This window comes from Prionailurus viverrinus, chromosome C1 (assembly GCF_022837055.1).
Source record: "Prionailurus viverrinus isolate Anna chromosome C1, UM_Priviv_1.0, whole genome shotgun sequence".
Taxonomy (NCBI): Eukaryota; Metazoa; Chordata; class Mammalia; order Carnivora; family Felidae; genus Prionailurus; species Prionailurus viverrinus.
Window position 1 is genome coordinate 189547467 of NC_062568.1, and position 25208 is coordinate 189572674.

The 25208-nt window shown below is 43.7% G+C and overlaps 1 protein-coding gene across 3 annotated transcripts; it reads left to right on the forward strand.

Moving 5' to 3' along the window:
• The first annotated feature begins 1962 nt into the window (after nucleotides 1-1962).
• Nucleotides 1963-23887, forward strand: RNF19B (ring finger protein 19B). 3 transcript variants are annotated; one of them, XM_047871383.1, is made up of 11 exons: nucleotides 1963-2371; nucleotides 2448-2537; nucleotides 2831-3937; nucleotides 13490-13695; nucleotides 15090-15231; nucleotides 16668-16830; nucleotides 17278-17392; nucleotides 18449-18589; nucleotides 19547-19754; nucleotides 22113-22244; nucleotides 23004-23137. In XM_047871383.1, the coding sequence occupies exons 3-11, from the start codon at nucleotides 3306-3308 to the stop codon at nucleotides 23023-23025; spliced, it is 1761 nt and encodes a 586-aa protein (XP_047727339.1). In that variant the 5' UTR covers nucleotides 1963-2371; nucleotides 2448-2537; nucleotides 2831-3305; the 3' UTR covers nucleotides 23026-23137. The 3 variants fall into 3 exon arrangements, with proteins under 3 accessions (XP_047727339.1, XP_047727337.1, XP_047727338.1); XM_047871381.1 differs by having other exon boundaries at nucleotides 1968-2371; nucleotides 15087-15231; nucleotides 23054-23887; XM_047871382.1 differs by having other exon boundaries at nucleotides 1969-2371; nucleotides 23054-23887.
• Nucleotides 23888-25208: the final 1321 nt, after the last annotated feature.

Consider the following 25208-nt stretch of genomic DNA (forward strand, 5'->3'; position numbering starts at 1 on the left):
GGGCTCTCTGCTGTCATCTTGAAGCCCCCTTCAGATCCTCTGTCTCCCTCTCTCTCTCTTCCCCTCCACCATGCTCGTTCGCTCTCTCTCTCTCAAAAAGAAACACTAAAAAATTGGTAAAAATGGTAGATTTTATGTAATGTATACTTTACCACAGTTACAAGGAGGAGGAAGAGGAAGAGGAGGGGGAGGAGCTTCCAGGCAGAGAAGCAAAGATGAATGATGGAGGAGTGCAGGTGGTTCCCTGGCTGCAGTGGGTCCTTGGGCCCCTTTGCTGTAGTACTTGTCTCAAAGGATTGCCTGAGTCAACCTCCTCTTTTAGCATCAGCTAGTTCATGTTGGGTTTCTCTTCCTTGCATCCCATGGAGTCATAACACAGAGGCTTTCCATTCTCTCTTCTCTCTCGCATCCTTTCGGACATTCTCCACTCTTGTCACACGCTGCTGTCCACACTTGTCAGACTGATCCTGTGTTTGTACTCCTATGCCTTTCCTCCAGACTCCCTCTGCCCTTTCCCCTACTGACAAGTGTCGACTCCCTACTCTACTCCTCATTTGAGACCCAGCTCAAAGGGCTCTTCCTCGGAAAGCCATCCCTGACTACTCCGAGCAAGGCTTGCCATTGCCCTCCTCTGGCCTGTCCATGTCTTTGTCACCTAGTATCCCAATGACCTGCTTTCCTGTCTGCAACCCTCATTAGGCTCTGTTTTTCATCTCCATGATCCTAGTGCCTGACAAACAGCCTAGCACAAGGAATCATAAATGTTTACTGAATGAGTGAAAAATGAGTAAGAATCCTTCTTTCTCTCGTGCCATCCCCCTGAGTCACTACTCAGTCTCCACCAAGTGGAGACACAAGAAAAAAAAAAAAAAGTAGGAGGAATTGCTTTAGTCCCTCGATTCAAGGGTGATGGATCCAGGAGGGAAGAAAACCCAGTAGGAAAGGAATGGGGCCATTGCAAAGTTCAATGGCATTTATGAGAGGTCAGCTTTCTGCCAAAGCACTGATGGTGGCAGCTTTGAGCTGAGGCAGAGTTTGTTTGGACGCCAGTGCCAAGACAAGCAAACAGTCAGTGTTGAGCTTTTCAGCAAGCTTGGATTCTGACAGCTGTGTGGGGAGAAACAACTAAAAGCCGTCTGGGTCTGCCTGGAATCAGGAGTCCCTGTCTCCTTCGGACACAATCTGACCCAAGGAACAAGGCAGCCTCTTCTCTACCCTTCATCCCCACCACAGGTACACACCTCCTTGAAGGGACCCTGCCACTGATCAGGACATTTGGCACTGAGGACAGAGTAAAAAACAACTCTAGGGAGCTGTGACTTTGATAATATGGCTTACTAAATAGTCCATGGCTTCCCCCCCTACAATTCCCAGCCTCCCTTGCCGTTAGATTCGGCTTGTGTGACAAGGTCTGGTTAATAGACTGAATGGAAGTAATGAGTGTCATTTCCAGGCTGAAGTCTTTTATTGCCAGTACATTACCTTCTATGTAGCAACCTTTCCCTTATTGAGGCAATCCTGAAAGCCTTGTATTGAGGTTGTAGAAGTGACCTGGATCTCTGAGTTACCCAGTGGAGTAGAGGATCGGTAGGCTGGAGAGCACCTTGAGCCATATCAGGCTTTGCATGAGTGACAAAAATAAACCTTTGTTGGGTTAAGCTGTTGAGCCATTCGGGTTCTTTGTTACCATAGCAGAGCCTAGCCTATTCTGACGAAGATATAGAAATTAATTGTTGTTTTAGCCATCCAGTAGCAAACCTCCTTACTTGAGGAGAAACATGCCCCCTCCTTACGGTATTGGTCACTTCTCTCTTCTTTCCTGACTTCTCAGCAGCAGTTGTCACAATTGACAATCGCAACATTTCATCTTGGTGTCTGTGACATCACACCTGTCTGTTTTTTCTCCTCTCACAGTCCCTGCTTCTCAGTTTCCTTTGCTGGCTCCTCTTCCACTGTTTTACCTCAAAACTTTGAAGTTTCTTAGGGCTTATTCCTGGGGACCTTTCTCGTGGTTGTAAATGCCACCCATGAGAAAGACAGCTGGTACCTTCCAGTATTCATTCTACCATTCTCTATCAATCACAGAGCCTCTATTTTTAGCCGGGCACATTGCGCCTAGTTAAAAGGCGACATTTCTCATCGTAGCTCATTATTTTGGCCAATGAGATGCCAGCAAAAATGCGTGGGACTTCCAGCGCAGTCTCTTAAAAAGAAAAGGGTGCACTTTTCCCCCTCTCTCCTGCATGCTTCCAAAGGTGGAGCACAATGAGGTAAACTTAAGATTGCAAACCAAGCGCTGAGTGTAGCAGAGCAGCTCAAAACTGCCTACCTTTGGACTTCTTTTTTGTGAAGAAAGAAATCAATTTCTATCGTAAGTTATTATTTTTTTTCTTTTGTCATTTGCGACTGAACCTCATCCTAACTGATCGTTCCTGTCGCTGTCGTAGTTGCATGCTCACATCCCACCAGGAAGCCTGCGTACAGCAGAGGACAGACACCTCCAGGGGGAAAGAAAAGCTGGGCCTCCTTCCGCAATTGTAAGTAACCAAGCTACCAGGAGGATAGGATGGGAGGTGGGCCTAGGAATACAGTTTATTAGCTCACAGAGAGCACTGAATGCTAGATTAAGGAATTCGGACTTTATTCTGCAAATCCCTTGCGGACAGGACACCCTGTCTGTCTTATCTAGTAATGCTTCCACTTTGTAGATGCTTCATGAATGACTATATTCTTTATTAATTAATGCTGTTAACTTAAACGACAGAAGAATTGTTGCGCGGTGGACCAGTTGGGAATCACCACCTGATCCACCCCTGTCCGGGTTTTACAGGTGAAGTAACCTAAGTATCTTTTGCTGGAAGTGGCAGTCAGCCTATCCGCGAGGAAAGGCAAACCGAAAACTCCCATCTCGAGGATGAAGGCGGTAGGGGGTACAGAACTGGGGAACGGGACCGGGAAAAGCAGTTGCATGTGTGGCTCCTCAAGATGGCTGCCCCGAACCCCATGACCGGGAGGAAGCGGAGCTCCGCCCCAGCGCGCCGGGCCCCACCCCACTCGGCCCCGCCCAGCGCCCCCCCCCCCTCCGGGGGGGGGCGGTGCGGGTTGTGAGGTGTCTCAGCGAAGCGCCTGCGCAGTGGGCAGCGGCGCGCGGGGCGGAGGCTTTATAATCACTTCGACGCGGCCGCTCGGCTTCTAGCTCGGGGAGGGCGGCCAAGGCGGCGGCGGTCGCCGCGCCGGTTGAGGGGGCGCTGAGGCGGGAGCAGTGGTGGCGCTGGGCGCCCCTCGCTCCTGGGCCTCTGGGGGCCATGGGCTCCGAGAAGGACTCCGAGTCGCCGCGCTCTACATCTCTACACGCGGCCGCGCCCGACCCCAAGTGCCGCAGCGGCGGCCGGCGCCGGCGCCTCACCTTCCACAGTGTCTTCTCCGCCTCGGCCCGCGGCCGCCGCGCCCGGGCCAAGCCGCAGGCCGAGCCGCCGCCCCCGGCCGCGCCGCCGCCGCCCGCCCCGGTCCCGGCCGCGGCCCAGGCCCCGCCGCCCGAGGCGCTGCCCGCCGAGCCGGCCGCCGAGGCGGAGGCGGAGGCCGCGGCGGCGGCCGGGCCCGGGTTCGACGATGAGGAGGCGGCGGAGGGCGGCGGCCCCGGCCCGGAGGAGGTGGAGTGCCCGCTCTGCCTGGTGCGGCTGCCGCCCGAGCGGGCCCCTCGTCTCCTCAGCTGCCCGCACCGCTCGTGCCGGGACTGCCTCCGCCACTACCTGCGCCTGGAGATCAGCGAGAGCCGGGTGCCCATCAGCTGCCCCGAGTGCAGCGAGCGACTCAACCCGCACGACATCCGCCTGCTGCTCGCCGACCCGCCGCTCATGCACAAGTACGAGGAGTTCATGCTGCGCCGCTACCTGGCCTCGGACCCCGACTGCCGCTGGTGCCCGGCCCCGGACTGCGGGTGAGCGCGGGGGCGTGGCCGCCCGGGCAGGGGCTGCGGCGGAGGGGGACCCGGGCCCGGGGACCGGACCCCACCCCGCGTGTGGCCGGCCCGGAGAAGCGGTCGGCGGCGCCCAGGGTGCGCGTGTGTGGCCCAGCACCGAGGGAGCGGAGAGGGATGAACAGCGGGAGGAAGGAGAAGGCGGCAAGTGCGGCGGGTTGGTAACCGGCCCCCATCGGCAAGCCCAGACCGGTGGGGGAAGGCACCCACCACCCGCCCTACCCGAGGGCTCGAGGTGGGGGCTGAGCGGTCCTCGAGGGCAAGGGAGCTGTCCATCAAGTCAGGAGGCCTGGAGAGGCTTTTAGGTCGGGTGAACGCCCCTCTGTCCAGAGGTGTAGGGGGCCTGTCTTAAAGAGGGCTGGGAGGGAATGACTGGCAAAGGATGGAATGAGAATATCATTCTGAGGGGCTCGCAGCAGTCGGAGGGGTGTGTCCCTTTGGCCATGGGCAGACTTAGCAGCATTGCAGGAGAAGGTGTGTTCTGACCACCGCGGCTGAAAGTTGGAATGGAGGTGATGGAAATGGCACTAAGGGGGAAAAGACAGCTCACGGGCAGCTCTGGGGCACCCGGGGCATCGTGTGCCTTCTGTGCTAAGCTGTTGGGAGGCCCGCTGTGGTTTTACACTGCTGCCTCGGGCAGAGTGAGGGGTGGACGGGCCCTTTCTTTGTCCAGAGAAGCAACGGGGCACTGAGAAGAAGGATGCCCAGAGGTTGATACGGTAGGAGAAAATGTGTTACCCGGCCCCTCTGATCGTGAGTTCTTGATGACAGTCTTTTTCATGCACCGTATATCCTGAATTGTTAAGGTCAGTGAGAAAATATGCAGTCTTTACAGGGACAGAATTCCAGCAGATTTTGCTATCTAAAGTATTCAGTGGAGACCACCCCCCCCCTTGAAAAAAAATCTGTGTGTTACTGTCAGTACAAACCATGAATGGTTGCATGCAGCAAAGAAGAGCTTATCTAAGTGGTTGGGAGTCAGACAGTGCCATTTACCAATTCTGTGACCTTGGGCAGATCATTTTATTCTTGTGTATTATGCTTTGGGGGCAGAAAGATGCTAGGGACTCCTTGCAGTGTGAGAATGTAATGCCAGTAAAAAGCTGCATGGTCCTTTGCTTCAAAGGAGTTAAGAAGGGCTTTTAATTGTAGCCTGTATATCAAGGCTGTTTTAAGATTTCCCCGATGCTATTTGTCTCCTTTGAAAGAAGCTGTCTTAAGAGTGTCTAGAAGAGTTAACTTCTTTCTATTTTGCCAGACTTGTTTAGAGATGGGTGTGTTATTTAACCTCACTGAGATGGAGTTTCTAAATTACTTTGAAGGGTTGTAGTCAGAGGTATGGTGTTTGTCTATGGTAGATCACTTTCGCTTTCAATTAATAAGTGTCAGAGGGAACCTTGTAGGCTCTTATTTCTGGTGGTCTGGTGATCTTAATGGCCTTTAGAGGTTAATATACATATGATATGCGGGCATCATACCTACTGTTGATCTATTTTCTGAACTAAAAGAACATTAGGAGAACATTGCATGGTTAATTTTGGAATAGTATATTAAACTACTTTTTTGAAATGTCTTTCCCTGAATTTTAACTGAGAAATGTGGCATCACTGATTATCTTTCTGGAAAAACTCCCTTTTTGTTTTTCTATGAAATCAGTCACTGTCTTTGCTCACATCAATAAAAATGGACAGGAATTCACTTACCATCTTGATGGTAAACTGTAAGCCTTTACTGAAAGCTATTAAGGAATTAAGACCATTTCTTATTTCAGCCAAGTATTGGATTAGTATCATCCAGAGTTTTTTTAATTAGTTAAGAGAATTATAAAAATTATATAACTATATTTTTAAGTGTGTTATGTGTGGGTTTAAAGAAGGTAGAGTTTGGAGAAAGCAAGCAAGCTGGCAGCTGAGTATACATGTGCCAGGCATACATAATTGAATTTGATTCTTACAACATTGTAAGATAGATTTGATCTAGTTTTACAGATGAGAAAAATGAAATTTAAATAAATTGAGTGACTTGTTGAGGGTCATATAACTAGTGGGTGGTGGAACCAAGCTTGAAACACTTAACTCCAACCAAGGCCAATATTCTTTCCTCTTAGCTTTTTCTTTTTAAAAGCATGAGATTGTTGGCATTATTGGGGATGCTACTGTTTGGATCATTTTGTCAAATGTTGTAGCCTAAGGACAACATTGAAAGAGCCAAGGATGCTAGAATCTAGTTTCTTTTCTGATTCTTTTTGTGAAGAGCCACTTATCTGTTTTTTCTTATCTGAAATAGGCCTAATCCTTTCCTGACTTGAGAGGCTTATTAATTAATGTTTACAAAGTGTTTTGAGGTGTGCAGTTGGAGGTGTTAGATAAATAGAGAGTAACTTTAAAATTCTGTCACTTCCCAAACAAGTGTCTGAGTTCCCTGGGGATGTGGCCAATGATTTTGCCACCTCTTTTTATTTTAATTTATTAAAAAAAATTTTTTTTAACGTTTATTTTTGAGAGAGAGAGAGCATCAGCGGGAAAGGGGCAGAAGGAGGGAGACAGAGGATCCAAAGCAGGCTCTGTGCTGTGAGCACAGAGCCCAATGCAGGGCTTGAACTCACAAACGGTGAGATCATGACCTGAGCCGAAATCAAGAGTCAGGCAGCCACTTAACTGACTGAGCCACCCAGGTGCCCCACCACCTCTTTTTAATGCCAGGAGAAAAATAGCTTATTTTGTTTTGTTTCAATCAAATGGTTCTATTCTTCTATGTCTGTTAAAATTCTGGATGAGCAGTTAGAGAAGCATAATCCCCAGTTCTCTTCTTGAACCTGACCACCTTTATTCATAAATCAACTTCTTGCAGCCAGATTTATCAAGTCCTCCCTTTGCTCTGTGTGTGTATATGTGTGTGTATTTGAAGGAGGCATGTAATTTTTTTTTTTAATTTTTTTTTAATGTTTATTTATTTTTGAGACAGAGAGAGACAGAGCATGAATGGGGGAGGGCCAGAGAGAGAGGGAGACACAGAATCTGAAGCAGGCTTCAGGCTCTGGGCCATCAGCCCAGAGCCCGACGCGGGGCTCGAACTCACGGACCGTGAGATCATGACCTGAGCCGAAGTCGGACGCTTAACCGACTGAGCCACCCAGGCGCCCCAGGAGGCATGTAATTGATCTTACAGAGTTCTGATCGTTAGGTTCACTGTGATTATGATAATGAGAACACTGTATATTAAAAGATTATTTGTTTACGGGGCGCCTGGCTGACTTCAGTCTGAAGAGCGTTTGACTCTTGGGGTCATGAGTTCGAGCCCCTTGTGGGTTGTGGAGATTACTTAAATAAATAAACCTTAAAAATTATTTGTTTACAAGGTATTTGTAGAGCAGAGCAAAGAGTCATGAATTTTTCTTTTCCCATACTTGAATATGATTTTATTTTAATCATAAATAAGAGGACCAGTTTCAGTGGGGAAACATTTACATTATTATTTAATATTATTAAGTACAGCATTACCAAGTACATTTAAAACATACTTTCTAATAGGTAAAAGTAACTGAAAATACAAATAACTGATCTTTTTATAGTTCTTTATGGTAAATTTATTTTATAGAGGAGAAACCAGCCCAGAGAAGTTTAAGTGTGGGCTTCAATGTCTCAGTGCTAATAAGTGGTGCAGTTGATTATAACTGCTTAGAGTCTCTGCTTAAGCATGAGGTCTTTTCAGAAACCCCCACCTCATGTAAATATATAATGTTTTCCTGTCAAGTACTGTGTTGCCAGTCTTCAAACCCTTTCAGAATCTCCGGAAGACTGAGGGGTGAGCAGAGGAGGCAAAGAAAATTCCTGGTGTACAACAGCAGACCTTCTGTACGAATGAATAGTAGATAAGGCTGTCTTGACCTAAATTCTTTGGGCAGGTCCACCACTCCAGCCTCTCATTGCTGGTTCTCTCTCAGTCCCCCCTCCTACGTGACCCCAACAGGTAGTATCAGCTGTTGGTCTTCCTGGAGAACTGGACTGGACCATCCTGTAAATAGGAACCTTCTGTTCATCTCTAGCACACGTATGAGCAAGACAAAATTCTCAGTCAATGAGGGAGGATTTTCTTTTCCTCTCTGCAACCTTCCTGGACATCTTTTATCTCTCTCTTTTGGGGTGTGTGTGTGTGTGTGTGTGTGTGTGTGTGTGTGTGTGTGTGTCTTTCTTTCTGGTATGACATGTAAAAAATTGAGATAAAGTTGATCTGGACGTTTTCTCTTAATTGATGTCTGTACCTTCTATTTCACAACTCTTAAGTCTCTTAAGCCTCTTAAGCCCCCCATCCCTCGATTGTCCATCTGCATCATCCTCCAGCTCCACATATCTTTCCCATATTTGCCAAAGTACTCATTCTAAAGTGGAACATCTTAGATCACTCCCCTGCTTAGAACTGTTCATACCTGGGGCGCCTGGGTGGCTCAGTCGGTTAAGTATCTGACTCTCGGTTTCGACTCAGGTCATGATCTCAAGGTTTCATGGGTTTGAGCCCGAAATTGGGCTCTGTGCTGGCAGCACAGAGCCTACTTGGGATTCTCCATCTCCCTTTCTCTCTGCCCCCCTCCCAGTCACACTATCTCTGTCTCTCTCAAAATAAATAAACTTAAAAAAAAAAACAAAAAACCTGTTCATACCTGACATATAAGATGACTTCTTATGTCTTTAAGAAGTGATTATTTATATGATCTACCCTTATAATGCAAGCCCCATGATAGTCTTCTACCATCTTTTCATGTTATTTTCCGTTTTTCACCTACAACAGTATTTTCCAATGTATATTATACATATTACTGGAAAGGAAAACGTTTTGTGACCAAATAAGCTTGGGAAATACCAGCTTGAGCAAAAAAAAAAAAAAAAAAAAAAAACATTTCTGAGCTTTCTGGACCCTTTAAACATGCTAATATACACTGTAAATTTTGCTATTGCTAATAAACAGTGTAATTTTCAATCTGGTGTAATTTCCCCAAACTTAGACCAACAGGAAACATGTTTTTGTTTTTTCGATGGCATCTTTAACTGAAACTTTCCCTATTTGCAGTGTTCCAACTCCTTTAACAGCTATTCTGTCTTCTGTTAGTGTCCTTATTTAACAATGAATCTTGCACTCTGAATAGATTAAGAGCTCCTCTAGACTAGGATATCTGTATTCCAACTTTTTCCACAACACTGTGAACAAAATTTTTCAGTTAGATCTCAGAAGAATGGGATATTGAATTTAGATAGTTGAAGATAGATAAAGATAATGAATAGCACAGTTTTTGGAAGAGAAGCAGATAATGAGGGGGAGGGTAAGAAGAGGACAGATGATCATTAAGTAGACACTTTTGAGAATTATAAAGTGTTGAACCTTAAGTAAATATTGGGTATTACAAAAAGGACTTAGACATGGTCCTCTTGATAGGGAGTTTGGCCTGTTAGAAGAGATGATAGGTAAGTAGGTAGGTAGGTAGAGAGAAAGAAAGGGAAAAGGAAGAAAGGAAGAAGAAAGAAAGAAAATGCAGTGTAACACATCCTAAAGAAAATACAAATCCTCTTAGAGGATAGATGAAAGGTTTTGTATGAGGGTGTCAAGAAAGGGTTGCCTAGGTGGCTGACTCAGTTAAGCATCTGACTTTGGCTCAGGTCACGATCTTACAGTTCATGGGTTTGAGCCCCACATCAGGCTCTGTGTTGATGGCATGAAACCTGCTTCAGATCCTCTGTCTTCCTCTCTCTCTGCCCCTCCCCTGCTTGTGCTCTCTCTCTCTCAAAAGTATATAAACATTAAAAAATCTTTATTAAAAAAAAGACTTTGCAGAGCAGGTAATATTTGATCTGGGCCTTGAAGAGTATGAGTAGTAATTCCTACAAGGCAAATAAAGATGCAAGTAGAGAAAAAAGCATCTTAAATCAGAGGGTTATGAGCAAATACATAGAGGTATAAAAATGCAATGCTAAGTCTGGAGGCTAGTTTGGTCAGCCTCTGGATGCACAATATGGAGAGCATGATCTGGAAAGTAACTAGAGATCAGTCTGAAAATATAGACTGGATTCAAGTTGATAGCCCTATCTAAGCCATGCAAAGTTTAGGTTTGAAAGACTTTTTTTCTTTTTCGTTGAAGGATTTTAAGTAAAAGAGTAACATCATGATAGATAACTTTCTGGAATTGGAATTTGGATTGGAGTGGAGAATAAGGAGACTAGATAGTAGACTCTTAGAGTTGTCTGGCCAAGAGGTGACATGAGTTTGAACCAAGGGGGTGGGAATAGAGGGGGGAGAGATAGTAAGAGTACAGCTCATGACAACTTGGTGCATATCTGCTACCCTTACACATGCTCAGGGTCCATTTGTAAATGAAGTTACATGGCCTGGAGCTACAAAGTGTAGACATAATATAGGAACACATTTCTTTTTTTTTTTTTTTTCCATTTTTTTTTTTAACATTTATTTTGGGGACAGAGAGAGACAGAGCATGAACAGGGGAGGGGCAGAGAGAGAGGGAGACACAGAATTGGAAACAGGCTCCAGGCTCTGAGCCGTCAGCCCAGAGCCTGACGCGGGGCTCGCACTCACGGACTGCGAGATCATGACCTGAGCTGAAGTCAGATGCTTAACCGACTGCGCCACCCAGGCGCCCCAGGAACACATTTCTTTAACTACTAGGGTATGTGGAACGTAATCAAATAATAATGGGATTTTTTTTTCTCCAGGGCTGAAGTTAGGTAATACTGTGGTCTAGCCTGTCACACATATTTCTGAAGACTTAGGAAGTGAATAAAATTGGTAAATTTGTATGAAATTAAGGGGAGGGAGAAGGACACGTCTGTTTTCTTAGCAGCATGTAATTTCCAACACCTATTTAGCTGCTGCTTCTCCCTCCCCACCCCCCATTTAGCTTCTAATTAGCAAGCCTGAGTGCTTGGTTAATCTAAGAGCAGGGTGGGAGAGAGACTCCAGTGTGGGATATGGAAGAGAAAGAACAAGATCATCAAGGTGGATTTGGTCTCAAGGATGAAGTTTTTTTCAACTACCTGTGGAAGAAGATTACCCTATTCAGAATTTAGGAGTTTACTCCTAAAATGGGCTTAGACAAAGTTTTAGGACTAAGTTATAGTACCTGGCATATAATAAACCAGTAGATATGTGGATAAAGTTTAAAGATTGCTTTAGGACAGAGTAATGGTCCATGAGAAGAGTTAGAATGGCCTGGGAAAAGTAAAGAACTTAAGCAGGAGAGGGTCTCTATCATTCGTTGAACACAAGCATTTTAAGCATGAACCAGTATACTATACCCTGAAGATTAAAAAAAAAAAAAGGATGATACTTTTCCTTGAGTCTAGTCTGGTTGGGGAAGCATATGTATACACAAATAATTAGAACATAATGTGATAAGTAATATGAAATAATCATACATAGACATAAAGTAGGCAACCAGCCGCCTAGAGAGATTAAGTGGATTTTATAGGGAGATGAAATTTGAGCCGGTTCTTAAATGGATAAAGTATTTGCCAGGGCAAGAAGAAGAAAGGAAAGAACATTTCTAGGCAGAAGGAGTAGATTATGCAAAGGCTATGAAGTAGGATAAAATGTGCTGTGTTTTTATACCATACCTTTCAGGGCAAGATCTCAAATGCAGTTTTAGAGTATGTGTAGTTCCACTTAAATGTGGCAAGCACCTATACCTCCATTTTTGGGGTAGAGGTTAAGGCTTGGAGATTTAAATTAGCTCAGTGTCATGCAGTATGAGTCAGGGACAAGGAGCCCAGACCAGGCGCCCAAAAACAGGAATGCCAAGTCTCGTGCCCTGAGTAATTCTGTGTCATGGTAATAGATTGCTGTGTGTTCGTGAGTATTTGGGGTTATTTTACTTCCTTAGAACCAAAGTCTACACCCAAAATTGACATTATCAATCTTGTCAAATGTTCTTTAAAGAAAAAATAAAAGATTCTGTTAATAAATATTTACTCCCACCATGTGAGGTAGGAATGGATCAGGAAATGATCAAGGCTTCCTGACTGTAATTTGTATCATCAGAAGTTGACTACTTTTCAGAGGCCATCCAGTACCTTTCCTATAACCCAGAATAGTAAGGAAGTCACTTTCTTCAGGAGAAACATTGTTTATCTGTAGTAGTTATTTTGCGGCGAGGTGGGGTCAATTTGCTCAGAACTCCTACAGGATATGAATCATTTGCATTCATACATTGACCCCTTTGCTGTTTCTGAGAAGAGATTTAATACAGACTATATTATGTAACATAGATGATATGTCATCGATACCTTCAATGTCATTCTCAAATCAACTTGCAGAATCTATAATAAACCTGAGAACTTGAGTTGCTGTTATGAACATCTAATGTACATTCAAATAAACAGTAGAAGAAACCCAAGAAAACTTTTATTAGCCTTCCATAAAAGTTGTTTAAGGTCTTTGGCAATTGGAAGAGAAAGTGGAATAGGGGACAGCAAAGCCCAATGGCAACACCTAAGCCTACAGTCATTGACCTGTTAAAAAATTGTTTGAACTTTCACAACTGCTATTTTCCCTTCTTTGTTTCTTTAAATTACTTAATTTTTTTTTTTTTATTTTAAACAAGCATTCACTTGTTAGGGTAATCTGAACATTTAGTTGACATATTTAGAACTAGTCAAAAGTGCTAATAGTTATTAATATTTTGGATTGTGAGAGAGAATTCTTGGAAAATAAACATGAATTATAAGAAACAGTTGATGTTGGTGCAGATAGATTCTGAATTGCCCGTCTTTACTAAGAATGTGTATCAGAAGAGAGAAGGAAGGAGAGGGAGATAATAACCTTATTCTGTATTAATTAGTAAGGTAGAAGAATGATATTCTTGGACTCTGGAGCCTGTCAAGGAAGTAGATATTTCAAGGTATAGATTTGAGTAAAAAAAAAAAAAAAAAAGTTTGAAAGATAAAATGAGCTTCAATAGGAGAAGCTGGTCATAATCCATCTGTGGCTCTTGTCTCAGGCTGTGTGTGGTCAGACCAGCTTCACTGTGGAACTTAAAAATAAAAAAGTATACTTTAGTTTTTGCTATAGCTTGTTTTACAAATGTTCTGTCCTTTAATGTAAACAAATTCTAATCTCTCTAAATATAGTAAACCATCAAAAGGATATAGTTTTGTACCCTGTAATTTATGAAACTTGCTGTGGGAAACTGCTTTTAAAGCAGCTTGAACTGTGACTGAATATGTGCTAGAATTCAGGCTACCTATGGTATTTTCCCCTGTTTTTTCACAAATAAGTGATTTGTGTTTTTTTAGAATCTCAAGAAGAAATTTACTTTCTCACACAGAATATGTTTTACAGTTTGTTCGGCATGCTTGTGTCTGTATGTTATGTGTGATATGTGTACTCTTTTCTCTCTGTATCATGTGTAGTGACAAGGAGTGTCAGTGTTACCCCACTGACACTGATGAATAATGTCTGTCTTGTTCCGATCTTTCTTACCTTACTGATCTCTCTTCCTGTGTCCTCACCCAGTTATGCTGTTATTGCCTATGGCTGTGCCAGCTGCCCAAAGCTGACCTGTGAGAGGGAAGGCTGCCAAACGGAGTTCTGCTACCACTGCAAGCAAATATGGCATCCAAATCAGACATGCGATATGGCCCGTCAGCAGAGGGCACAGACTTTGCGAGTACGGACCAAGCACACGTCAGGTCTCAGTTATGGGCAAGAATCTGGACCAGGTATAAGTTGGCATTTTCTCATTTTTCTCTTTATTTGATATTTCATAACATGAGCCTAAAGCTAGGAGAGATTATCTTAATGTATAACCAAGTGTTTCCTGGGATCAGAGAGCAGAACATATTTGGTAATACCTTCAACGTTGTATTTGATATGTAGCTTCTCTCTCTAATAACTATAGGTTTTCCAACCTATAAATTGGTAAAATTGGAATGCAACAAAATTGAATTCTCTAGTTTCTACCTTCTAATTTTTTTTTTTTTACATTTATTTATTTTTGAGAGACAGAGAGACAGAACACAAGTGGGAGAGGGGCAGAGAGAGAAGGAGACACAGAATCGGAAACAGGCTCCAGGCTCTGAGCTGTCAGCACAGAGCCCGACGCGGGGCTCGAAACCACAAACCACAAGATCATGACCTGAGCTGAAGTCGGACGCTCAACCGACTGAGCCACCCAGGAGCCCCTCTAGTTTCTACCTTCTTAGTAATATGTCTCATATTGGAAAGTAATTAGGTCCCTCTGCTAAGGACTTTTTCAAAACCTTCATTGTAAGCAGGAAGACATTTAATTAGTATTAAACTTCTATTATTTTCCTACCAGCTTTAAATGCACCACTGCTTTTGGAAGTAGGGTACAGAGTTAAGGAAAGGAAATAATATTAGTATGGATTAATGATTAACCTTAAAAGGAGGAACCTTGGCAAGTCAGAGTAAACCTACTTAAAAATTTCACTGAGTTTATTGCCTTTTATAAATGTATTTTATTTCACTGATGTCATTTGGGAGAGGCTGGTAGGAAAGATTTTACCATTTACTTTTTCCTGGCACAGCATAATCTCCTAAATTGTCATTTTAATAGGATAGTTCCTAGCTTGCTGTGAAAATTACTAGGTGTGTGCTACATAGCATACCCACTTATATTTAGGTTTTGAATTTGAAAGTATCATGGGAAGGGTCTGTGGGTTGTGTTAACAGCAAATCACAATGATACTGAGACTGAGAAACGAGTTTCTTGAGCTAAAGTTTTTTTGCAGACTGTTCCTCCTGCAGGACTCTGCTTTGAATTCTGCCAGCCTATTGGCTGATGAAATTCCATTTTTCTTGGAACGATCTTTCTCTCTTGGGAAGTATTCTTGCTCAGAGTGTGGCTTAAGTGCTGTGTAAGATGCCAGTTTGGGGGATAGGCAGCTCAATATGAGACAGGATCCATTTTATGAAAATTCCTGAGGTCTAGACATAGCCAGCCTTCCAGTGAAGTGGGTTGCACAATTTGGAATTCTTAGTTGAGAGTTTTTGACTGCCTCCTCATTTTTTATATATATTCCTAGGAATAATAAATCAAACTAGGTTTAACTAGGGATATTTTTCTACCCGATTTTCCTTCCCCTCTTAGCAGATGACATCAAGCCATGCCCACGATGTAGTGCTTACATTATCAAGATGAATGATGGGAGCTGTAATCATATGACCTGTGCAGTGTGTGGCTGTGAATTCTGTTGGCTTTGTATGAAAGAGATCTCAGACTTGCATTACCTCAGGTGAGAAGGCAAATGTGTCCATTGCTTTATAATCTTGTTCTTTTACTGATTGAGGGGAAAACAGAGGTCAAAGAGACATAGTTGTCTGTCCTCGCATTACAGAGTAAGGAAGCTATAAAAAGTTCTTCTGAAGCACTCCTGTGACCGTGTTTTTTTCGAGTTCAGCAACTTCCAGGGACTGTTTTCATTACCTTCCAGATAGAGTTCAGTTTCCCTAGCATGGCTTTAAGTCTTTCCACAATTTGGTCATCATCTAATTTTCTCGCTTTTTCCATGTTGCTTTTATACATGCTATATATTACAGGTAACCTGGGCTTGCTGTTCCCTGTGTCTGCTCTATGCTGTCTTATTGTTCATGTTCTTTCATAATTGTTTATGTTCTTGCCTCTGCTCAGAATGCTTTCTGATCACATCGCCCTCCCAGCAACCTCTTTTTATCTCAACCTGTTCAGTTTTTATTCACCTTTCAGAGGTCACTTAAATGCCGTTTTGTCTATGATGCCTTCCCCAGCTTTTTCTGCCTCATTCTTCTATATTGGCATTCGTTAAATGTTTGTTAATAAACATCACTACTTTTGCTTCATATACAAGTCTAATTTTGCTAAACTGCGTAAGTTTATTAAGGTCGGACTTACCTTTTTACAGTTTCTTGCATGTAATGACTTCCTAAAGGATTCTAAAGGATTCAGGTTGAATATTAAAATATTGTCCTGAAGGGGTTAATATTTACCAACTTAACATTGATTGTGTGCATGAAGCATTTTCATTTCCAATATGGCAGGCATTGAGTACTGACACTATACCGATTATCAGTGACATGAGTGTGTAAGACATGATCCCTACTTTCAAAATTGCTTATCCTGTCTAGTCAAGAAGATGGGACAAAGGGAGTGAGCGAAAATGGTTGAACACATAAGGATTGGGTATAAAAGTAGCCAAACTCGCAATATGAAACTGACATAAAGGGTGTGACAAAGTCTTTTTATGTCCTTTCCCAGGAACATAGTTTACACTATCTATTGGATATGGGTAGGACAGATGCCAAGAAAACTATGCAAATCAGTGTTTATTAGCTGCCGGGCACAGTGCTTTTGGATGCGATATCGAGTGTGTAGGTTGTTCAGGATCCCAAGTAGTATATCAGTCAAGGAAGCGGAATCAGTGTTGATAGGTTAAGGAGGACAGAGTTCAACAGAAAAGAAAGGAAAGAGGTTTCAAGGCTGGAAGCGTACCTTTACAAAAAGTAAAGGGCCCAGAGCTCTAGTAATCTGACCTTGTCTTTTGCTCCCCCTCATATGATATATTCATTTCCTGTAACCTCTTGTAACTATTAATCATTCCTGTTGAAAAAGAAGGCTCTTGCTCTTAGTAAGCCCTCTGGTGACAATAGCTGCATTTGTAATATTACCATTAACTTCAGCATGTTTCCTCTGCAGCCCCTCTGGCTGCACATTCTGGGGCAAGAAGCCGTGGAGCCGTAAGAAGAAAATTCTTTGGCAGCTGGGCACACTGATTGGTGCTCCAGTGGGGATATCCCTCATTGCTGGCATTGCCATTCCTGCCATGGTCATCGGCATTCCTGTTTATGTTGGCAGGAAGGTAAGACATGCTGAGTTCTATGTATGTTCCATCCCCAGGTTTGCTGGTAAAGGTTTGAAGGAAATAGGGAGGAGCTTATATTTCAGAGCTTCCTGAAAACCAGCTGGTTCTTGGATAAAAATAACCTTAATTTCTTAAATGGATTTTCATAAACCCCGAGAGATCTGGAAGTTCTTATTAGCATCCTGGGCCTGGTTTGTCTCGGTGACTTAAAGGTGAAATACTTTTCCTCACTCCTCTGAGTTATTTTGTCTCTTCTTGGATTAACTTTTTCTGTATTACTTTATGTCACCCTGGTCTGAGTTAGGTTCAAATTGGAGTAAGATGGCCTCTTGGTGGGTGGGGGATATATTTTAATACAGATAGAATATTCACTTGTCTTTTTTCACCCTAGCAAAAAGATTGATATCCTAACCTGCTGACCTGAATTTTATTTCTTCTTCTTAGATTCACAGCAGATATGAGGGAAGGAAAACCTCCAAACACAAGAGGAATTTGGCTATCACAGGAGGAGTGACTTTGTCAGTCATTGCATCCCCAGTCATTGCTGCAGTTAGTGTGGGTAAGCTAGCCGAGACCACAACTCTTCTCCTTCCCTCCCTCTCTTTTCTTTAGCACCCCTCCCCCCCCCCCCCCCCATACCTCTCGCTTTCCAACTATAGCAGTTTAGCCAGCTGGCCAGATGCTTCACCTCGGAGGCTCCTACATTCTATGCGAAACCCACCTTGGGAGTTAACTCTTTTAGGCACTATCATTGTGATTATCAGCTGCACTAAATTGTCACACTTTGGGATCTTTCATTCTTAAATTAGTGCCTAGAACTCCATCTGGCACATAGAAAAGTTTGAATTAAAGGATATCACTTTAAGGCCTAGTTTTTCACCTTTCCTCTCCACTTGCCAGGGAACCCACAAAATAAAATTACTTTTATTTTGATTTGCTTAATGCCTCATAGTATTTTAAGAGGCATGAGGGTTTGTTCTAGAATAAGACTATTATAAGTAACATTTATTACGGCTCTCCATGTGCCAGGAGCAGTTCTGAGTGTTTTGCATGTATTAATTCATTTGATCCTCACAGCAGCACAATTGTAATAGAAAGGTGCAGTAATTTGCTCAAGGTCACTTAGCTGGGACATGAATCAAGGCAGTCTGACTTCAGAGCCTATGCTCTTAACTAAGCCATTCTGCCTCTCACAGCAGTAAGATTTTGGAATTAACACTCTGCAGGCGTGGGGATTCTAAGCCCCCACTTATTTAATGTTTTATTATTGATTGTTTCTTGGATTAGCATGTCAGCAGTGAGTAGAAGAGGGAAAATGAAAGCAACGTGTACTCACTGTGCTGGGCACTGTACATACTTTTCTTGTGGTCATTGACAACCCTGGGAAGATATGTCCGAGGTTATACAGCTAGTAAATTGGAGCCAGGATTCTAATCCAGGCCTAATTCCAAGTCCAGTCATCGTCTCTTAGTCCCACCTACCTCTTTAGGATAAGCCATCTTCTGTCTTTCTGTGGCCCTTTATAAAATGGTTTGTCTGTGCTCAGGCTGGAAAGGAAAATTTAGGGCGGTTGAAACCTGATGGCCTGCTGACTTGTTTCCTTCTCCTCCCCCAGGTATTGGTGTCCCCATTATGCTGGCTTATGTCTATGGGGTTGTGCCCATTTCTCTCTGTCGTGGAGGTGGCTGTGGAGTTAGCACAGCCAATGGAAAGGGGGTGAAAATTGAGTTTGATGAAGATGATGGTCCAATCACAGGTAAAGGGAGAATTTTAATTTCCCTTTAAATTTATGGGACGGAAGATAAAAATCAGTAGAATTCTGTACATTTTACAGAGAGATTGTCATTGGATTACTTTGGGTAATGAGCTTTGTAGGGGGTAAAGTATTTTTAGCTTTTCATTTCTTTGTTCCAGAGTTATTAGGTTAATTCCTCTGGTACTTGGCTCTGTGTGGCAGGTACAAACTAGTAGGATTCCAAGTAACTCCAAGTATGCTGGTAATAGTAGTGATTATAATAAAGTCTTATACCTGCATAGTACTTTATAATTTTCAGAGGACTTTACACAGTTATTATCTCATCTGGTTTTTATAGCAGCTCTCTGAATAGGGAAGGCAAGGGCTATTATCATCCGCATTTAATGGGAACTTCTTTAAGCTTTTGTCTCAACATCTGTTAAATGGGTTTAAGAGCTTCTGCAGAGCTGGGACTAGAGCAAGTCTTTCGACTTCTTCCCCGCCTCCCCACCCCCCCAACTTCTACTTTGATGTTTTTGCTTTACCGTATTAACTAAGCTAGGGCACAGAGAGTCTCACAAGTTTTTTAAGCTTCCTACTAGTATCAGCACGTGACCTGAACGTATTTTGAAATCTTCATGTTTGATTAGATGGCCTCTGTGGTATAATAGTGGACTTAGAATCCGAAGTGTAGTTTTGTGTGACCAGCCATGAATGGGACAAGTCATTTACTTCTAAGATTTCACTTCCTCAGCTGAAATTGGGCCTGTTATTGCCGAGTTATTGGGAAGATTAAATATTAACATATGTTCAAGCATTTGACATGTAGTGGCTGCATGTAGTAGCTGTTCATTAAGTGGACATACGAGTATTCTTCTACATGAATGCTCTCCACTCTGAAGAGTCATTACAGGAAAATAACAGACTCTGTCTTGATGCTGTGTTATCTTCAATTGAGATATTTCGTTCCTTCCCCAGTGGCAGATGCCTGGAGAGCCCTTAAGAACCCCAGCATTGGGGAGAGCAGCATTGAAGGTCTGACTAGTGTATTGAGCACCAGCGGAAGCCCTACAGATGGACTTAGTGTTATGCAGGGTCCATACAGCGAAACAGCCAGCTTTGCAGCCCTCTCAGGGGGCACGCTGAGTGGTGGCATTCTTTCCAGTGGCAAGGGAAAATATAGCAGGTAAGCAGATAGATAATTTCTGACAGAACCAGTTGGAATCATAAGAAGTAAAATACCTGTTTTGAGTCATTTCTCTGTGCTGGGCACATCTCCTGTATCATCTCATTTGATGTAATCACCAGTGGAGCCGGGGGGTTTTGTGTTTTTAACTTCACAATGAGGAAATGGGCTCAGAAATGTTAAGTGAATTACAGAAAGTTTGGTGTTCTTCCCACTGCACCATAGCGACTCCTCGTAAAGAGTAATCCTGACTTCAGATCTTCCTCTACTACATTAAGCTGCCTGCTTCTGGAAGGGAAAGCACACGTTTTTGTGGCAATCACTAAAGTGCACTCCCCATTAGGCTCGTCACTGACTTTCAGTTGAACAGCATTCATGCTGTATGTTGTTGGCTTATTGGCGTTGTGATCCTTATTACCTTCTTACTCCTATTTGATAGATAAGGAAAATCAATTCTATGAACATGTGTTGAGACGATGTAAAACTTTATGACTAAAAATGTTTTGACCTGCTCAGTTATTTTACCAGTGAGATAAACCAGAACATATTCAGATAGCTGAAGGACCTTGAGTTGGAAGAAGGGATTCTGACTCATGCCAAGAGGTAGATTAAGGCAACTTAGCAGAAGTTAGAGGGAAACTAATTTTGTTTCATTATAGAGATTATAGGGAAAATCTATATAAAAATCCAAAGAAGGATTGGATTGGATAACCTTGAAAATACTGAGCTGCCTATCCCTGGAACTATTTAAAGTAAGACCAGATGGCCATTTGGCTATTAGGCCTTTTGGCTAAGGAGTCAAGCAACAGATGACAGATGGATTGGATCCCACACCTGAGTACCTGTCAGTCACCTGGGAGCCTCTTAAAAATAGACTTCAGGGCCCTATCCCAAAATGAATAAATTGAATCTCCTGGAGTGGAACCTGGGGATCTATGTTTGGAAAAGGCTCCCCAGGTGATTCTAGCACAGTCACTGTACAAGCTGGCATCTGGGAAGCACCTAATGGATGGTGTTTGTGAAAAGTCTCTTCCAATTCTCTGAATCTGTGGAAGAGCCAAAACTAGAACCCAAGTCTGTGATCTGACGCCTCATTCTCTTGGGCCGTGGCACATGCTTGAGGGCATCTGAGGCTGGAGCTACAGAGCAAGGCATAGGCAGCAGGATGGTGGTTGCTCAAATGTGCAGCTGAAGGCTGCTGCTGACCTGTCTGTATCTCATGACTCTGGCCGTCTCTTGTTAGGGGATCCTGCCCCCACATGCCAGAGAATTCACTGCTGGGCTTTCTTAAAACCATCACCCTTGTAAAGAAGCAGACAGACATAATTGGAGACTGACTTGCTGAAACTGCTGCTTAACCAGTCTAGCTGTTCCAGTTCTGTGAAAGCCTTTTTATAGGAAGTGCATGAGTCAGGTGGGTTTGACTGTGAAACCTATTAAGAGGAAATACTTAAGGTGAACTGCAAACTGGTGTTACAGCCAAGAAGGGAAATTGTTATGGCTTCTCAGCTTTGAGACACAATCGGGGAAGCTTGCTGCTCTTGTGGGAGATCGGATCCTCTGTGTCCTTCAGTCTCATCGCCTGGAGGTAATTTGATAGCTAAGTGTTTGAGTTCCCATGTGCAAGACGTAATATAAATGAGATGTGGTCTCTCCTTTTTTCGGAGCTCACAGATGATTGGAGGAGAGATGCACGAATTGATTTAATAAGTATGTAGGTGCTATGGGAGCACTTAACAGGAAATGACTGGTTTGCTGGAAGAATGAGGGGAGATGATACCTCCGTTGTTGTTAAGGACTGAATATGAGTTTGTCACATAAAGAAAGGAAACTTCCAGAGTGAGGGAATGGTATGTGCAAAGTCATGGAGTATACAATGTATATAGGTGTGTAAGGAAAGAAAGAATTCAGAGTGATTATGATTTAGGACTGTGATGAGAGATGAAACTGGAGAGAGAGCTTGGAGGCAGATCAGGAAGACTTTAAATGCCTGTTGGCAGTAGAGAACCAAGAGAGGACTGTTAGAGTGATCGGGTCTTTGTCCACATTGGCACTGATCTGGAAGGTGTTGGACTTGGACTTAGGGCTGCTGGAGAGAGAACCCAACTGCAGTTTTCCAAGGAGGAGATGTTGAGCACCTAAAGTTAAGTAGTAGCAATGGGGATAGAAAGGAGGGGACGATTTCAATAGGTATTCTAGAGAGAAAATATGTGGGCATCTATCTGAGCTATTTGACAATTGGAGAAGATCAGATCAACTCAGTTTGCAAGAGAATAATAGAAGAGATGTGTGCCAGGAAGCAGACTGTCTCAGAATACCGAGGTCTCATATTAACGTGAACGTCCCCTCTTTACACAGGTTAGAAGTTCAAGCCGATGTCCAAAAGGAAATTTTCCCTAAAGACACAGCCAGTCTTGGTGCAATTAGTGACAACGCAAGCACTCGTGCTATGGCCGGTTCCATAATCAGTTCCTACAACCCACAGGACAGGTATGTGAACAGTCAGAGATGCCCAGGAGAGGTTGGAGTTTGTAGTTGGGTATAAGCCTTCAGAATCTCAACGCCTCCTGTTAGGGCTGTGTGTGCTATCGGATGGGATATATCGTGTGTGCCCTTTGAGTTCACCCGGCAGGTTCTTGGTATAGGAGTGTCTGAGATCTCTTGATTGATTCTTCTTGTTAGCACTTGATATTTAGAGATTTCTTTCTTTCTCCCTTTTCTTCCTTCCCTCCCCCTCCCCTTTTTTGGGTCTTTTTTGGCTATTGTATAATTATTCACATGAAACTTAAGGAGCTCGGTTGCTGTTCACTGATGTCTGTGGGTCTGTGGTTTCTGCTCTCATGTTGCTCATTGCTTGATGTGACTCCCGTTGCCTATTTCTCTTTATTTTTGAGGAACTAGTGTAACTGACATGGTGTGATTGCAGCACCCCCTGCTGGAGGGGTTCTGGTTCCTTCCAATTGTGACACAATAGCAAAACACTATGAATCTCCTTTCACTTTCATGTTTTGAGTAAGATAGTGTGAGGGTCCGACCCTTAGCTGAATTTTGAAAGCTCTTTTGTAGTTGTATAAAGAAATTGGCAGAGGTGCGTATGTGTTTTTAATCATCGAAAGAGATCTAGTTCTTCACCATCTCACTTGAGAGTTAGGTTAAATTTTTACGTTTGCCAAAAGTGAGCTCTCGTCTCCTGACTGCCTGTGTTTCGGACTTTCTAATTCTCAACCCACAAACTGCTTGTACCAACAGGTATAGCATGACCCGTACGTGACTCAGCAAAGTGGATTTTGTCTCCACAGAGAATGCAACAATATGGAGATCCAAGTGGACATTGAAGCCAAACCAAGCCACTACCAGCTGGTGAGTGGAAGCAGCACAGAGGACTCACTCCACGTTCACGCCCAGATGGCAGAGAATGAAGAAGAAGGTGGTGGCGGTGGCGGCAGTGTCGGCAACGAAGAGGACCCCCCCTGCAAACACCAAAGCTGTGAACAGAAAGACTGCCTGGCCGGCAAACCTTGGGACATCAGCCTGGCCCAGCCTGAGAGCATCCGCAGTGACCTGGAGAGCTCGGACACGCAGTCGGACGATGTGCCGGACATCACCTCAGATGAGTGTGGCTCCCCTCGCTCCCAGACGGCAGCCTGCCCCTCCACTCCCAGAGCCCAAGGTGCACCGAGCCCAAGTGCCCATATGAACCTCTCTGCCCCAGCCGAGGGGAAGACTGTCTTGAAGCCAGAAGGTGCAGAAGGCAGAGTATGAAGTGGAATGAATGCTCCTGTTCTGAGAAGCACACTTGTAACTGCATCTTTTGGAATTTTTTTTTTTGTGGGGGAGGGGGGTGGGCGGGAATTTATGTATTTTATTTCAAATATTCTCTGGTCACAGGTTTTCCCCAGGGAAATTCTGAGAAATTTGCTATTTCTTACCAGGTAAAACATGGAAATTTTTGCCCTTCGTCCCACCCCCCAACCCCTTCCCTCCTTGTTTTAGTTTTAATTTATTGGTTAAACTGAAAGTGGCAATCCGTGAGGTGTGTCAAAGAGTGTACAGATGTATGTGTGTATATTGTACGTATGCTAACATATTACTGAAAGAAACACATTTTAATAAAGATTTCTGTCGTAATTCAACTCCTCTCATTTTCCTTGGCTTGGGACAGTCCTACAGAGCCAAGTGTTTGATTGAATAGACCAGTCTCAGGATGGGAGTTTTCCTAATCCCAGGGAAGAAGCATTGTGTTCTAGTTAGACCGCAGTGGAGCCCCTATACACCAACGACTCCGAGCCTGACAGGAAGCGAAGCTTGGCTTGTTTGGGACTCCAGGGTCAGACTGCAGAATTAGCTGAGTCAGCTGTATGGAGAAGCTGTAGATTAAAATGAACCTCATTTGTCCTCTGGAGGCAGCCTGCAGTTTTCCTGTTCAAGCTTTACTTCTTTTCCGCACTGTAGCCGCCAGTAGGAATGTGCTTCAGAGGAGAGAAGGGGTGGCTGTGCCAGTGACTCTTCAGAGAGTCCCAGTGAATGATGGGAGGTTACAGGCTGGGGACCGAGTATTCTTACTGGAGGAGGAAAGGTACTGGTTTTGCATAATCACCGAGCAATAACCCCGACTGTTTGTTACATTCCCGGGTACACATTCCCCGTTCCCAAAGGCTTTCCTAGTTTTGCCAATGTAGTTTGAGTAAGAGGGACTAAGGAATGTGACTGAAACTCGTAATGAAAGGAGATAGGAGACATGCCATCAAAATCTCAACATTTGATTTTATCTGCTCTTATAAATTTGTCAGAATTGAGCTATGTTAGTACTACTTGGGGTTTTGGCCTTAGAAATGAGAGCTCATACATAGTGTAGCAGCAAAACTAAAAGATTCATGAAACCTGATGTAAGATTCTAAACCTGGCAGTAACTTACTTTGTGACCTGTGAGTCAGTTTTTCTCTCATGCTCTTAATTTCCCCAACTCTTCCACAATATTTAAGGAACTTCTTTAGCACCTTAGCCCTGGGCCCAGAGGAAGAATCGAAAACACCCTTTCCCTAAGGACCAGATGGCTTTCTGTTTCCTTCCACAGATGCACCTGCTTCTTGTCTTCCTGGCCTGTGCTTTACCACAATGAGGATGATGAGTCTGGACAACAGACAACTTGGAAGACTCTTATCTCTTGGGCACTGCAGCCAGACTGAGCACATTTCCCTGCACCTGAGATGGGAAATGCTCTTAGCGGACTTTGAGTCTCTGGAAGAAAGTGCCCTGGAGGGTGTGCTTGTGTGAAAAAGGGAAACTGTTGGAAAAGGGGGCAAACAGTCTGCAAATCTGTGAAATGCAAATTATCAGCTCAAGATTGCAGTTCTCTTGAAGCCTTACCAGGACAGCAGTTAACTTTGATAAACTCGAAGAAGTCTTTGGGAGGGGCAAGAATTGGCAGCCAGACCTGTGTTCTTACCTAAGCTC